Genomic DNA, 12,370 nt, shown 5'->3' on the forward strand with positions numbered 1-12,370 from the left:
TGCCGCAAACGACCCTTAACGGTCGCGGACAACCACGGTGCCGGTCCCTATACTGATGTAAGTGTAAACATAAAATGAAGACAGACGAACGGCCCCAATAGAGCGAAGTAAACAAGCCAAGTCAGCAACACACGGGCAGCGAAGTACAAAATAGGAAGGCAAGTGGGAAGTCGGTAGCAGGCAGAAGGTCAGGAAACAACGTAACAATAGCGGATAGGATGGAGCAGGGTAGGCAGGACAGGGATCAGGGGAGGTGGGACTAGAAAGCTCTAATAGCCAGCAAAGGAACCTGATACTGGCTGTACTTTATACCGGATCAGGAGCCCAGACCAGCCTCTCATTGGTCCGGCCCCCTGAATCCGAACCTTGTGCAGCTGCGACACTGCAGACTGAATGGCAGAGCGATCTGCCCTTCAGCCTGAGTGTGACTGCATTCAGCTGAGAGAGCTGGGCGGTAGCCAGCCGTGACATGGAGCCGCGGCGTCCCTGGTTGTCAAGGACATCGTCGGGTCTCCGTGACGTCACACGGCTCCGACGGCTGATGCGGCGCTGCATCCTAGCGCCGTCAGACGGGGCCGAGTCCGAGGAGGACGCCGCTGGATCCGCGGCAGGTAAGTTGCTTACAATAGATCCATGAGATCTGGGCTCTATTGCTTTCAGTAACATCCTGGTGCAGCTAACTGTTAATAATATGACATAAATGGGGGATCATGTCTATAAATATAATGTATGTGGCGACTGATGAAAAGTAAAATAAAAATAATAGTTTCACAGTAAATAAGAGAAGACAGGAGATTAGAAATTACCTTGGAGAAATCGATGGTGAGCTAGGAACAGAATAAAAATCTGTAACGAAAACTGTGGCAGAAAAGTAGAAGTCGTCTCTCTAAGCAGAGGAGGTGGGGACAGGTTTATATGGGGGAGGGAAATTAAAAACAAGGGGCCATGATTGGCTGAGACACAATGGTCAAGTTTTATGTGTATTAAGGGAATTTACATTTCAATAGTGTTTTACAGACTACAAGCTATAGAGATGTAACATTCGGTTATTATGAGGAGTGTGAACAGTTGTTTACAAGCAGCGTTTCTCTTCATTGTCTCTAAATGATTCCTTTAAAACACAGATGGCGGTCTGATGATGGGCGGTCTCATGGCTTTACCGATGTCTCCAGATTAACATGGCCGATTTCTTTTATTTTACTGCAGATTTCCCATTCTTGTTAATATCTGAGCAGATTATGTAACAAATCATGAACTATACAGATATAAATAATCATATGGAAACTGCACCAATTTGAGGTAAAACTGCATGACGGCATGGACCAATTCTACCATCCATTGGCCTCTATATGTGGCCTCACGATCCTCTGGTCTCCTCTGGTTTGTGGAGTTATGGAGAACTTTCCACAATGTTTTCCAGGAAGTAAGATTTATCTATAATGAGATTCTATAAACCTCTGATGGTTACAACAAGATGGAAATTCAGGAAAGTTGAGACATCCCTAGAAATAAACTTGACATCTTTTATTTTACATTGAATTTTGCGTCATAAAATATCACTTTTATTCGTCTAATAGCCAATATATTGTACAAATTCCTGGGATGGCCATGGGGGCGACATTCACCCCAAGTTATAACACAACCCAATATTCCTAAGTAGTTTTTGTTTATCCATTAATATTATATATAGAGAAGGGGCGCTGTATGGTTACCTATATTATAGTATAAAATAATTTTATGTGCTATTTATAGAAGAAGTAAAATCAATGATAGTAAGCTTTCTCAATATGTTATTGGACAATGTGGAGCATTTATATACATTTTTTTAATGACGGCCACATCATCATCATCAGTGCTGTGGACTAGGATTGAATTGAAGTCCCAAGAAAATGGAAACGTAGCTGTGAGGCCCCTGATGATTCATTGCTAAAGCAACGCGTTGGACCATGAGATCTTATCTGGAGAGCTTCTGTCTAAAGTGAAAAGAAGAGAAGTACATATATATTCAGTTTGTTTTTAAAAAAAAAAAAAATTCAAATACATGGATTGTTATTATTGAGAAATAGAAAAAAATTAACATATTGAGACATAATGGGATGTGTTTTAACATCGGGACTATGATAAGTGATGTGTAATATATCTAATATCTAATAATGTTGCAATACTTTGAACTATTTCCATATATCCTTGTGGTGTAATGGTGATGGCTGTAAAGCCTTAATGAACTGGAAAACTACTGTGGTTTTCTTTTGTCTTATTTTTTAAAGTAAATACACATTTTATCAATGTTTTTGCCATTCTCATGTGATTCTATTTAAAATCTTTTTTATTCTCAATAAAAAAATTTTTTAAATGTTTCCATAAGGAGAGAAATTACGTTTTTATAATACGTTTTGCAAATGAAACTTAGTTTAGATTTATAAAGTTTTCAAAACAAGTTTTCAAATTATAGTAAAAAGATATAAAAACTAGAATATGTAGATGAGACTCCTCCTTATTGCACATTATGCTATTCACAGATCGCTGCGATTGTCCACAACACAAGAGTCCCCGCCCTGACATTATCCTCACAATGGCGGATACTTCACTCATTCAGGTGGTGATTTCTCTCACACCCGCTAACAGGACAGGGAGGTTTGGGAAAATAATAGAACAAAGAAAATGATAATCTGTAGTAAACATACAAAAGACAAAAAATACAAACTCAATTTATAGAATTAACCCCTAGACGGCAAAGGATTTACCGGTACGCCCTGGAAGTCTGTCCCCAAACGACCCTGGGCGTAACGGTACGTCCTAAGCGGAGCGCGCATCAAAGCAGGTGGGGGCCGGCTGCAGTGAGCAGCCCAGCCCTTACCTAACCCCTTAAACGCCGCGGCACGACTGCAGCATTTAAGTGTAAGTGACAGGGGCAGTCCCCTGTCACCGATTGGGACCCCCGCAGTCAAACTGGTCCTGATCGTTTTAACGGACTGCTGGAGGTCTCTCACCTTCCTCCGTGCGGTCCGATCGGCGCTCTGTTGATTAAATCTGCCAAAGGCAGGTTTAATCAACAGAGCAGCTATCGCACTGATCAATGCTATGCCTATGGCAAAGGGGACTTAAAATGTGTAAAAAAAAAAGGAAAAATGTCTTTATGAATACCCCAAAGCCCCTCCCCCAATAAAAGTTTAAATCACCCCCCCTTTCCTATTATATAAATAAAACATATAAAAATAAATAAATAAACATATAATATACCGTAGCGTGTGTAATTGTCCGATCTATTAAAATATAACAATCGTCATCACTTACGGCGAACGGCGTAAATGAAAGAGGGAAAAAAGTGCACGGATTACCAATTTTTTTGTTACATTATATATAAATAAAAAATAATAAAAAGTGTTCAAAACACAAAACGTCCCATCTTCACAAATATGGTATTAATAAAAACTAGAGATCATGGTGGAAAAAATTACACCCCATACAGCCCCGTAGGTGAAAAAATAAAACTGTTATAAGCGTCACAATAGGCCCATTTTATTAATAATTAAATGCAAAAAAAAAAGGATTTCATAAAAAAAAAAAAAAATGAGAAAATGTGTAAACGTTACCATATTGCATTCTATTTTACGATTTCACCTATTTATATCTTCATAAATAATATATTTGGGATTCCGTCATACATGTTATGGTAGAATGAAAGACGCCATTACACAGTACAACTATTCCTGTAACAAATAAGCACTTACATGGCCCTGTAGATAGAAAACTGAGAGTGCTGGAGCTCTTAGAAGGGGAGGAGGGAAAAAGGAAAACACAAAAATGAAAATTTGCGTGGTCCACTGGGTCATTTTGGGCCTGGTCCTCAAAGGGTTAAAACTTAGCAGTCATCTCCATCAGTGTATCCCAAGTTTTTTTTTACTGTAAAATAATGCACCTGGGGAGAAGGAATCCTATATCTGTGTATCATATCAGTGGTCCTGTATTGGCAAAGACTTCAGAAAAGAATGGCATGCTGGGCTGTATATATAATGGCATGCTGGGCTATATATATATATATATATATATATATATATATATATATATATATATATATATATGTATGCTGGGATATATATATATATATATATATATATATACATATATATATATATATATAATGGCATGCTGGGCTGTATTTATATAATGGTATGCTGGGCTGTATATATATATATATATATATATATATATATATATATATATATATATATATATAGGTATGCTGGGATATATATATATATATATAATGGCATGCTGGGCTGTATTTATATAATGGTATGCTGGGCTGTATATATATATATATATATATATATATATATATATATATATCCCAGCATACCTATATATATATATATATATATATATATATATACAGCCCAGCATACCATTATATAAATACAGCCCAGCATGCCATTATATATATATATATATCCCAGCATACCTATATATATATATATATATATATATATACAGCCCAGCATACCATTATATAAATACAGCCCAGCATGCCATTATATATATATATATATATATGTATATGTATATATATATATATATATATATATCCCAGCATACATATATATATATATATATATATATATATATATATATATATAGCCCAGCATGCCATTATATATATATATATATATATATGTATATGTATATATATATATATATATATATATCCCAGCATACATATATATATATATATATATATATATATATATATATATATATATATAATTGTATGCTGGGCTGTATAGCTGAAGGTATAACTAGTAGGAAGAGGAGATTGTGATCCCGCTGTATAAAGCTCTAGTGGCTTCACATCTGAAATAGACTGCTACAAAAATGGTGGCGGAGTGAAGCATAAAATATTTTAGGAAATACTTAATGGTTTGAATCTCTATAGTCTATAAGAAAGAAGGGAAAGAGGGACATAATATCCGAAGATAATGGGAAAGGAAATACTAATAGGGCAGACTAGATGGGGCAGGCGTTCTCTTCTGCTGACAATCTTCTATGTTTCTACATTTTCTTATAACTCTTATGTATCATCCTATAGTTCAATCTTTACTTGGCCTTAACTGGAAAAACTACAAATGTCTTTAAATAAAAACGTATCTTTGTAGAAAGCATGGCCGGGAATAGAAAGGGTCTTATACAGTATATGGCTGGGTTCACACTACGTATATTTCAGTCAGCATTGTGGTCCTCATATTGCAACCAAAACCAGGAGTGGATTGAAAACACAGAAAGGATCTGTTCACACAATGTTGAGATTGAGTGTATGGCCGCCATTTATTGGCAAATATTTGCTGTTATTTTAAAACAACGGCTGTTATATTGAAATAATGGCCGTTATTTACTGTTATATGGCGGCCATCCACTCAATTTCAACATTGTGTGAACAGATCCTTTCTGTGTTTTTAATCCACTCCTGGTTTTGGTTGCAATATGAGCACCACAATACTGACTGAAATATACGTAGTGTGAACCCAGCCTATAAGAAGATGACAGGTCACAGTATGGGCTCAGTGGTCACAATTGGACTTAAGGTCAACTGTGGAGGGATTTTCATATATTCATGGTGCATATCATTAACTTTTTGAGAACATATTCAGCTCTGCTACATGTAAAGTATAAATCTAACCTTCATATACCTGTATACATAGTGATTGATATACATGGAGGCCTCTCTGTAGTGCTGGGCTAAGGAGTCAGTATAGAAGGGAGGAATCCTACCAGAGACAATAGAAGCAGGATCGGGGTGTTATCATGGTAATGAGATGGGATAAAGGAGGGAAACTTCCTGCCTCTCCCGATACTGATCACACCCCACCCCAGAGGAGCCTCCATTGTGCTGCTAATAGGGTGATGTCTGCAGAAACAGTGGCTGAAGTTCTTACCTTTCTTATTATAATATAAGTTAGTTTTATATAGTGTCACAAGGTGAGAAAAAAAACATAAACACTTAAAGTATAAACATGCTTGTTAGCAATAGATGGAAGAAACATAATCTGTATATTACAGTACATAACTGTGAGGATATTGTACTGTATACAGGATACAGCAGGGGATGTTCTATAGGTCACTTTCTCTGGAACCATCAATCAGATATCTTCTAGTCTTAAAGGACAATTCCGGGCAGAGGGATTTTTTTTGGCAGAACTGCCGGGGAGGATGAAAGAAATAATGTGCACTTACCTTTCTGGCTGCAGCACTGATGCCTGTATACTACTGCTCTAATCCCTCTGTCCCTGGCCTATTCCTCGTTAGAGATTGAACCTGGGACTTGACAATCCAGGCCCACTCGGCCAGTGACTGGGTAAGGCAGGACCCCACTACATCCTCTGACTCTGACTGGAATATCACATCTCAGGTCCCCACTGAAGCCAGAAAGCGGCCGGGGACCAGTGGATTGGAGCAGCGGTATATGGGAATCAGTGCTAGAGCTGGGGAGGTAAGTGCACATTATTTCTTTCATCCTCCCCGGGAGTTCTGCAAAAGGTCACATTGCCCAGAATTGTCCTTTAAGGAGCCCATACACATTATACTTAAGTCAGCCAGTGGTGGTGGGACTGGCTTTTAGAGAGAACAGTCAATAAAATAAATGCCCGGCTAATTGCTAATTGCAGGTGTATGACCATCTATAAAGACTTCTCAGTGTATGTCAAACTTGTGACATCCTAGATCTGTAGATTTACCACAATGTGTAATTGATCTCTTCAATAAGCTCCACAATTTAATAATAATATTAGGGGAGACAAAAAATACAGTAACTTCTCCCTATATATATCAATACAACCTAGGAATATTGGGTTGTATAATAACTTGGGGTGAATGTCAACCCCATGGCCATCCCAGGAGATTTGTATAATATATTGGATATTTTACTAATAAAAGTGATATTTTTATAACATAAAAAAAGACCTCAGCATAAATCCCTCTATTCCTTATTTATTTAGAGGGGGTTTTCAAGGGTTCAGCCCCCACACTTTACATCTCTTTGGACTTCAGTCTGTACAACTTTATTGACATGTAAATTCCCTCAATACACATAATACTTGTCCATTGTTTCTCAGCCAATCAGGGAGCTCCTTGCCCCCTTGTTCTTCATCTCCCTTCCCCATATAAACCTGTCCCCACCTCCTCTGGTCAGTCACCTCCTCTGCTTAGAGAGACGACTTCTACTTTTCTGACACTTCGGTTTTGGTTAAGGATTTTTATTCTGTTCCGAGCTTACCATCGATTTCTCCAAGGTAATTTCTAATCTACTGTCTTCTCTTATTTACTTTGAAACTATTTTCTTTTTACTTTGTTTTCCATCAGTCGCCATATACATTTTATTTATAGATATTAATTTTTATTTTATTTTTTTACCATATTATACCAGACATGTGATAATGACCAGGAATGTGATAATTAGAGATGAGTGAACATAGTGCGTCACTTCATTTATACCTCTTGTGATTATCTTTCCCCATAAAGATTACTCATTTGTAAGATGTATATTGTGTTTTATTCTTATTTATCACTAAACATGTCATTTGGTCTCGTGCTCTTTGCACTAATCACTTATTTCACATGATATTTATTATATATTTTTCAGGATTTTAATGTCTTTGATGTGTAATGGATTCATAGCTGGTGGTGACTATGTATTTCTCCTCATATTATAGTGCTATGGCCACAATTCTTCAGGTCTTTACAAAAGCAATGGACATTAGTGTATATTTAGGCTTTTGTCCCTGTACACTCTGTATTTAACAAAGATACGGAAATTTTTTAGAGGTCATGTACATGTGTGGCTTCAGTTTATATATGGCAAGGGAAAAAGATGATGATAATCATAACATATTGTCTCTATCTTGTACAGGACTCAATGGCTTTCAACGTTCAGGTTATCCTAGATGAACTAGCCTCTGTGGCCTCCCAGTGTTTGCACGACATGGATCTAGAAAACCCCTACCATCTTATTCAGGCACTTGGAAATGGTGGCTATGGGTCTGTGCTCATGGTGAAGGAGAAGACAACAGGTCAGTATTTTCAATCATCCATCATTATAGCTATGGAATAGTCAGGACACAATCTCCGTGGTTTAGATACAACAGGGGGCGTTAAGAAATAGTAAATGTATTTACCAGGATGTATGGGATAAGAATTCTGGTAAAAATGCTAAAAATATATCTAGTGGTTCACAGGAAGTGATGTAAGAACAGATAAGAAAGACTAGAAGGGTCCACAGAATGGTTTTACAACTTCCATGTGTCTAATGAGACAATCCTACAAAGCAGTATATGTGAGGTACTTACAATTCATTGTCTTGTCATTAACAGGTCAACCAATGGCCATGAAGCTCTTGAATCGGAACAAGACAACTGAATCCTCCTTCCTTCGGGAGCTCAGCATGGCCTTCTTCCTATCATCCCATCCCAACATTGTTGACATTTATGGCGTTGGCGTCAAGACCTGCAATTATTTTGGATACACCCAAGAACTGGCGACACACGGAGATCTCTTCGACCTTATTCCACCTAATGTAAGTAGAAATCCATTAGTTACCCTAAGCCCTGCACTCCTAATCTCTTTTCGTTTTGTAATATTATTTCCATTGTGTTGACTTCACTTATTTCTCTATTTCAGGAAGGACTCCCAGAAGAAATCGTGAAGAGATGCGCGACTCAGATCTCCAGTGCCCTGGACTTTATGGAGAGTGAAGGACTTGTACATCTGGACATAAAACCGGAAAACATCCTGGTGTTTGATAAGGACTGCCACCTCATTAAAATTACAGACTTTGGACTTACAAGGGTCAAGGGAACAATAACCACCAGATGGTCGGGCACTAAATCCTACATGGCACCAGAGATGAGGAACGTCACAGATGAGAATCCATTAGTCATAGACTCATCTCTGGACGCCTGGTCATTCGGTGTTGTTTTATACTACTTGCTGACAGGGACCTATCCATGGCAGTCAGTGGATAAAAATGACCAAGAATACTATAATTTTGTTGGGTGGCAGAAGGATTTAGGAAGAATGGACCCACCGGCACCATGGAGGAGATTTCCACCTGTGGTACTAACAATGCTCTGTGGTCTTTTAGCCATAGACTATAATAGAAGAAGTAAATGTACCGAGGTACTGATGTTCCTGGAACAATGCTGGAAAGACAGGTTCTCGGAAAATAACGGAGCAGATGACATGAACAAAAATTTATCTGAGCAGTCTTGTCCAGCAAGTATCCCCCACATGAGTGATTCCACCACATCAAACCTTGGCGTTAATTCTTTCTATTTAAAGACTGGCAGTTCTAATGGTGAGAAGCCTCCACATCATCAGACGGACATTGTCCAATATCCATCTATGTTCATAGATGATGAAATATCGGTCTATGTCGGAGCAGAGGTGGAAATTGGATGAAGGGAAACCATTCTTCTTGAAAACTGTTGGTGGCATCAACTCCAGGAATCAGGTAAGGAAATAATTTACTATTTCATAACAGTTTCTCCTTGTGAATTTAGATAGAGATGTGGGTTGTAAATCTAGTCCTTCCCGGACACTGGGAGCTTGTTACTTGTTCTTCCTATAATGTGATAGTTATGGTCTATGTATAGTTACTATGTAATCCTTTCTTTCCACTTATCAAGATGTTTGTATAGTCACCATTACTTTAAGTGTTTTCCCATTAATATTATATAATGTATTATATACTTTGAGCTGCTGCTTTGTTTTAATGTAAATGTTTTTATGTCACTGAATAAAGACTGTATTATATCTATGGATAGGTAACATCTATATAACGGAGTACGGGTAAGATCCAATTCTCAATTATTCTGCAATGTAACAGTTAGGAATAGTCTATATCTGATCCTTTCCTGCCTGGATAAGGAAAGATCCAGGTATTCATTCCCATTATGGCTACGTCCACACTACATTTAACAGCGCCCATTGCATAGCAACGGACGTTGTTAAACTGCCGGTCGCTGGGCTGCATTCAGCACATTCCTCTGTATCAGCTGCAGGAATGTTCTTTTTTTACAAATGATTTGTGGGCATTGTCGGGTGTGCCTGAAAATCAATTTACCGTAAACTACAATGTAAAGTGCGGCTTCCGGATGACTTTACATTTTGTGAACAGCTATTATTTCCGGACGCTGGTCATTGAACAGCATGCTGAAATAATAGGCATGTAGATTATTTTAACTCCCATTCTAAAGAACAGGCATTAAAATAATTATGTGTAAACACAGCCATCGGCATTGTATTGACTTCAATGCAATGCAGCCCCTGCAGTAAAGAACGGACGCTGATTATACAGCATTTTCTGTGTTTTTGTGTTTACAATTTCATCCATAGCAACGTGCTCCTACCTAGTGTGAATGGTGTTCTAGGAGAGCTGACCAAATTTGTCTTTTTTTCTGTGTTCTAGATGGGGGGAGTGGCTGCCTCTACTTGGTCGTGCACTCCACCCATCCCACCCAGGTGGTGCAATTATTTTTGCAGGTATTAGACGGATCTTGCATGCCCAGAGCATAGGCGTATTACATGCCATGGAGAGGCCATAGTACAGTGTAGGGTCCGCCCGATATGAGGCCACCTTATCATGGTGGGGTGGTTTACACTGTTTGCCAATGGTAACCAAGAGCCTAATTTTTTGGCAGTTTGGGGGGCTGCTTTTAACTATTTTCATGTCTGTAGTGGGTCAGTATCTTGCCATTGCGGTGAGCTGTTGCATTTTTCAGTGTTTTTGTATATAGCAATCAGCGTCCGTTCCTTACTTTAAAATAACATTGTGTGAACATAGCCTATAACTGATCTTTCACAAAAAATGCCATTCCAGTGATCTTCAGGGCAAAACACATTACAAGCCTCTGGCCCCCAATTACCCCCCACTAGATATAAAGACATAACATTTGTAGTTCAAAAAAGAATAATGTACCCAGAGAAATTCCCTAAAAGACACATGACCAATCATAACGCTGCGTAACTGACTGCGACATATGGTGTAATAAGGACAGAACATAGGATAGTGACAACTTCATAATGAATAAAGAATAATGGTCCTCATCTACTAAAAATTTGTCAATGTTATGTCACCATTCTGTCGGTTGTCTGATTTTTTTCCCGCATTAAATTCATTAACCCCTTGCCTCCACAGCCTGTTACCCTGCCCCCCCCCCCCTTTGCCTCCGCAGCCTGTTTTGGCCTTAATGCCCGGAGCCTATTTTTCTAATCTGACCCGTCTCTCTTTATGTACTGATACCATTATGATGCTTTTAACTATCACGGTTATTCTGAGACAGTTTTTTTTGTGACATATTCCTCTTTATGTTTGTGGTATACCTTGGTTGATACATTCGCAAAAATTAGAAAAATTTACATTTCTTTATATTCAAAATTCTCTTGTTCTAAGGAAAATAGTCATGCCACATGAACTAATTATTACTGCAACGTCTACAAGATGTCTGCTTTATGGTGACGTCATTTGGTGAACGTCCTTTTACTTGTTAGGGCTTCAAATTTTGCAGCAATTTTTCAAATTTTCAGGAAAATTTCAAATTCAGATTTTATTAGGGACCAGTTCAGTTCTGAAGTGGATTTGTGGGGCCTGTATGTTAGTTACCCCCATAAATCCCTCCACTTTAAAAGCTGCACCCCTCAAGGTAGTCAAAGTAACATTTCATAAGTTTATTAACCCTTTAGGTGTTTCACAGAAATATAAGCAAGTTGGAGGAAAAAATTTTAACTTTCATTTTTTGGGCAGATATTGCATTTTAATCCATTTTTTTCCTCTAACACAGCAAATACTAACTGAGAAATATCACTCGCTATTTATTCCCCTTATTCCAATGTTATTAGAAACCCCCATATGTGGCCGCAGTGCATCACCTGACTCCTGACATGACCTGGGGAATTTTGGGGCCTTTTTTTATTTTAGGATTTTTTTTAGCCATTTTACTAGGTCGCAGTGGCCTTGTGGTGCTAAAATATTTGTGTTAGACAAGTTGACGTTTCCATCTGTACCATTCTGGGGGACATGTGACACCCTGATCATTTTTTATTACATTTTTTAAGAGGTAGTACAAATAAAAAAGACTATTTAGCAGATGTTTTTTATCATTTTTTTTTGTACGCCGTTTACTATTTGTTACACATGACACGTTCTCGTTATTCGTCAGGCCGGTACCATTACAGTGATATCCATGTTATATGGCTTCTGTTATAGTTTATGGCATTTATACTATAAAAAACTGTTTGTGTCTTGGATATTGTAAGAGCAGTAATGTGTTTATTTTTTCGTCAATGGAGTTATGTGAGGGCCGGCATAAGCTGGCATTTTTAG

At 38.0% G+C, this 12,370-nt stretch overlaps 2 protein-coding genes across 3 annotated transcripts in view; both read left to right on the top strand.

Moving 5' to 3' along the window:
- Positions 1-12,370, top strand: part of LOC138786710 (zinc finger protein 665-like) — a 524,499-nt gene that overhangs the window by 458,880 nt on the left and 53,249 nt on the right. The gene's annotated exons all lie outside the window — the stretch shown is intronic.
- On the top strand, positions 7,907-9,447 carry LOC138787564 (serine/threonine-protein kinase SBK1-like). Its single transcript, XM_069964911.1, has 3 exons — positions 7,907-8,060; positions 8,361-8,563; positions 8,668-9,447. Exons 1-3 carry the CDS (start codon positions 7,907-7,909, stop codon positions 9,445-9,447), a joined length of 1,137 nt encoding a protein of 378 aa, XP_069821012.1.

The sequence above is a fragment of the Dendropsophus ebraccatus genome, chromosome 3 (assembly GCF_027789765.1).
Source record: "Dendropsophus ebraccatus isolate aDenEbr1 chromosome 3, aDenEbr1.pat, whole genome shotgun sequence".
NCBI lineage: Eukaryota > Metazoa > Chordata > Amphibia > Anura > Hylidae > Dendropsophus > Dendropsophus ebraccatus.

Coding starts and splice junctions, on each gene's coding strand:
- LOC138787564 (XM_069964911.1), top strand. CDS start 7,907: ATGGCTTTCAACGTTCAGGTTATCCTAGATGAACTAGCCTCTGTGGCC. Junction 8,061..8,360: donor GGTGAAGGAGAAGACAACAG/GTCAGTATTTTC, acceptor TGTCATTAACAG/GTCAACCAATGGCCATGAAG. Junction 8,564..8,667: donor TCGACCTTATTCCACCTAAT/GTAAGTAGAAAT, acceptor TCTCTATTTCAG/GAAGGACTCCCAGAAGAAAT.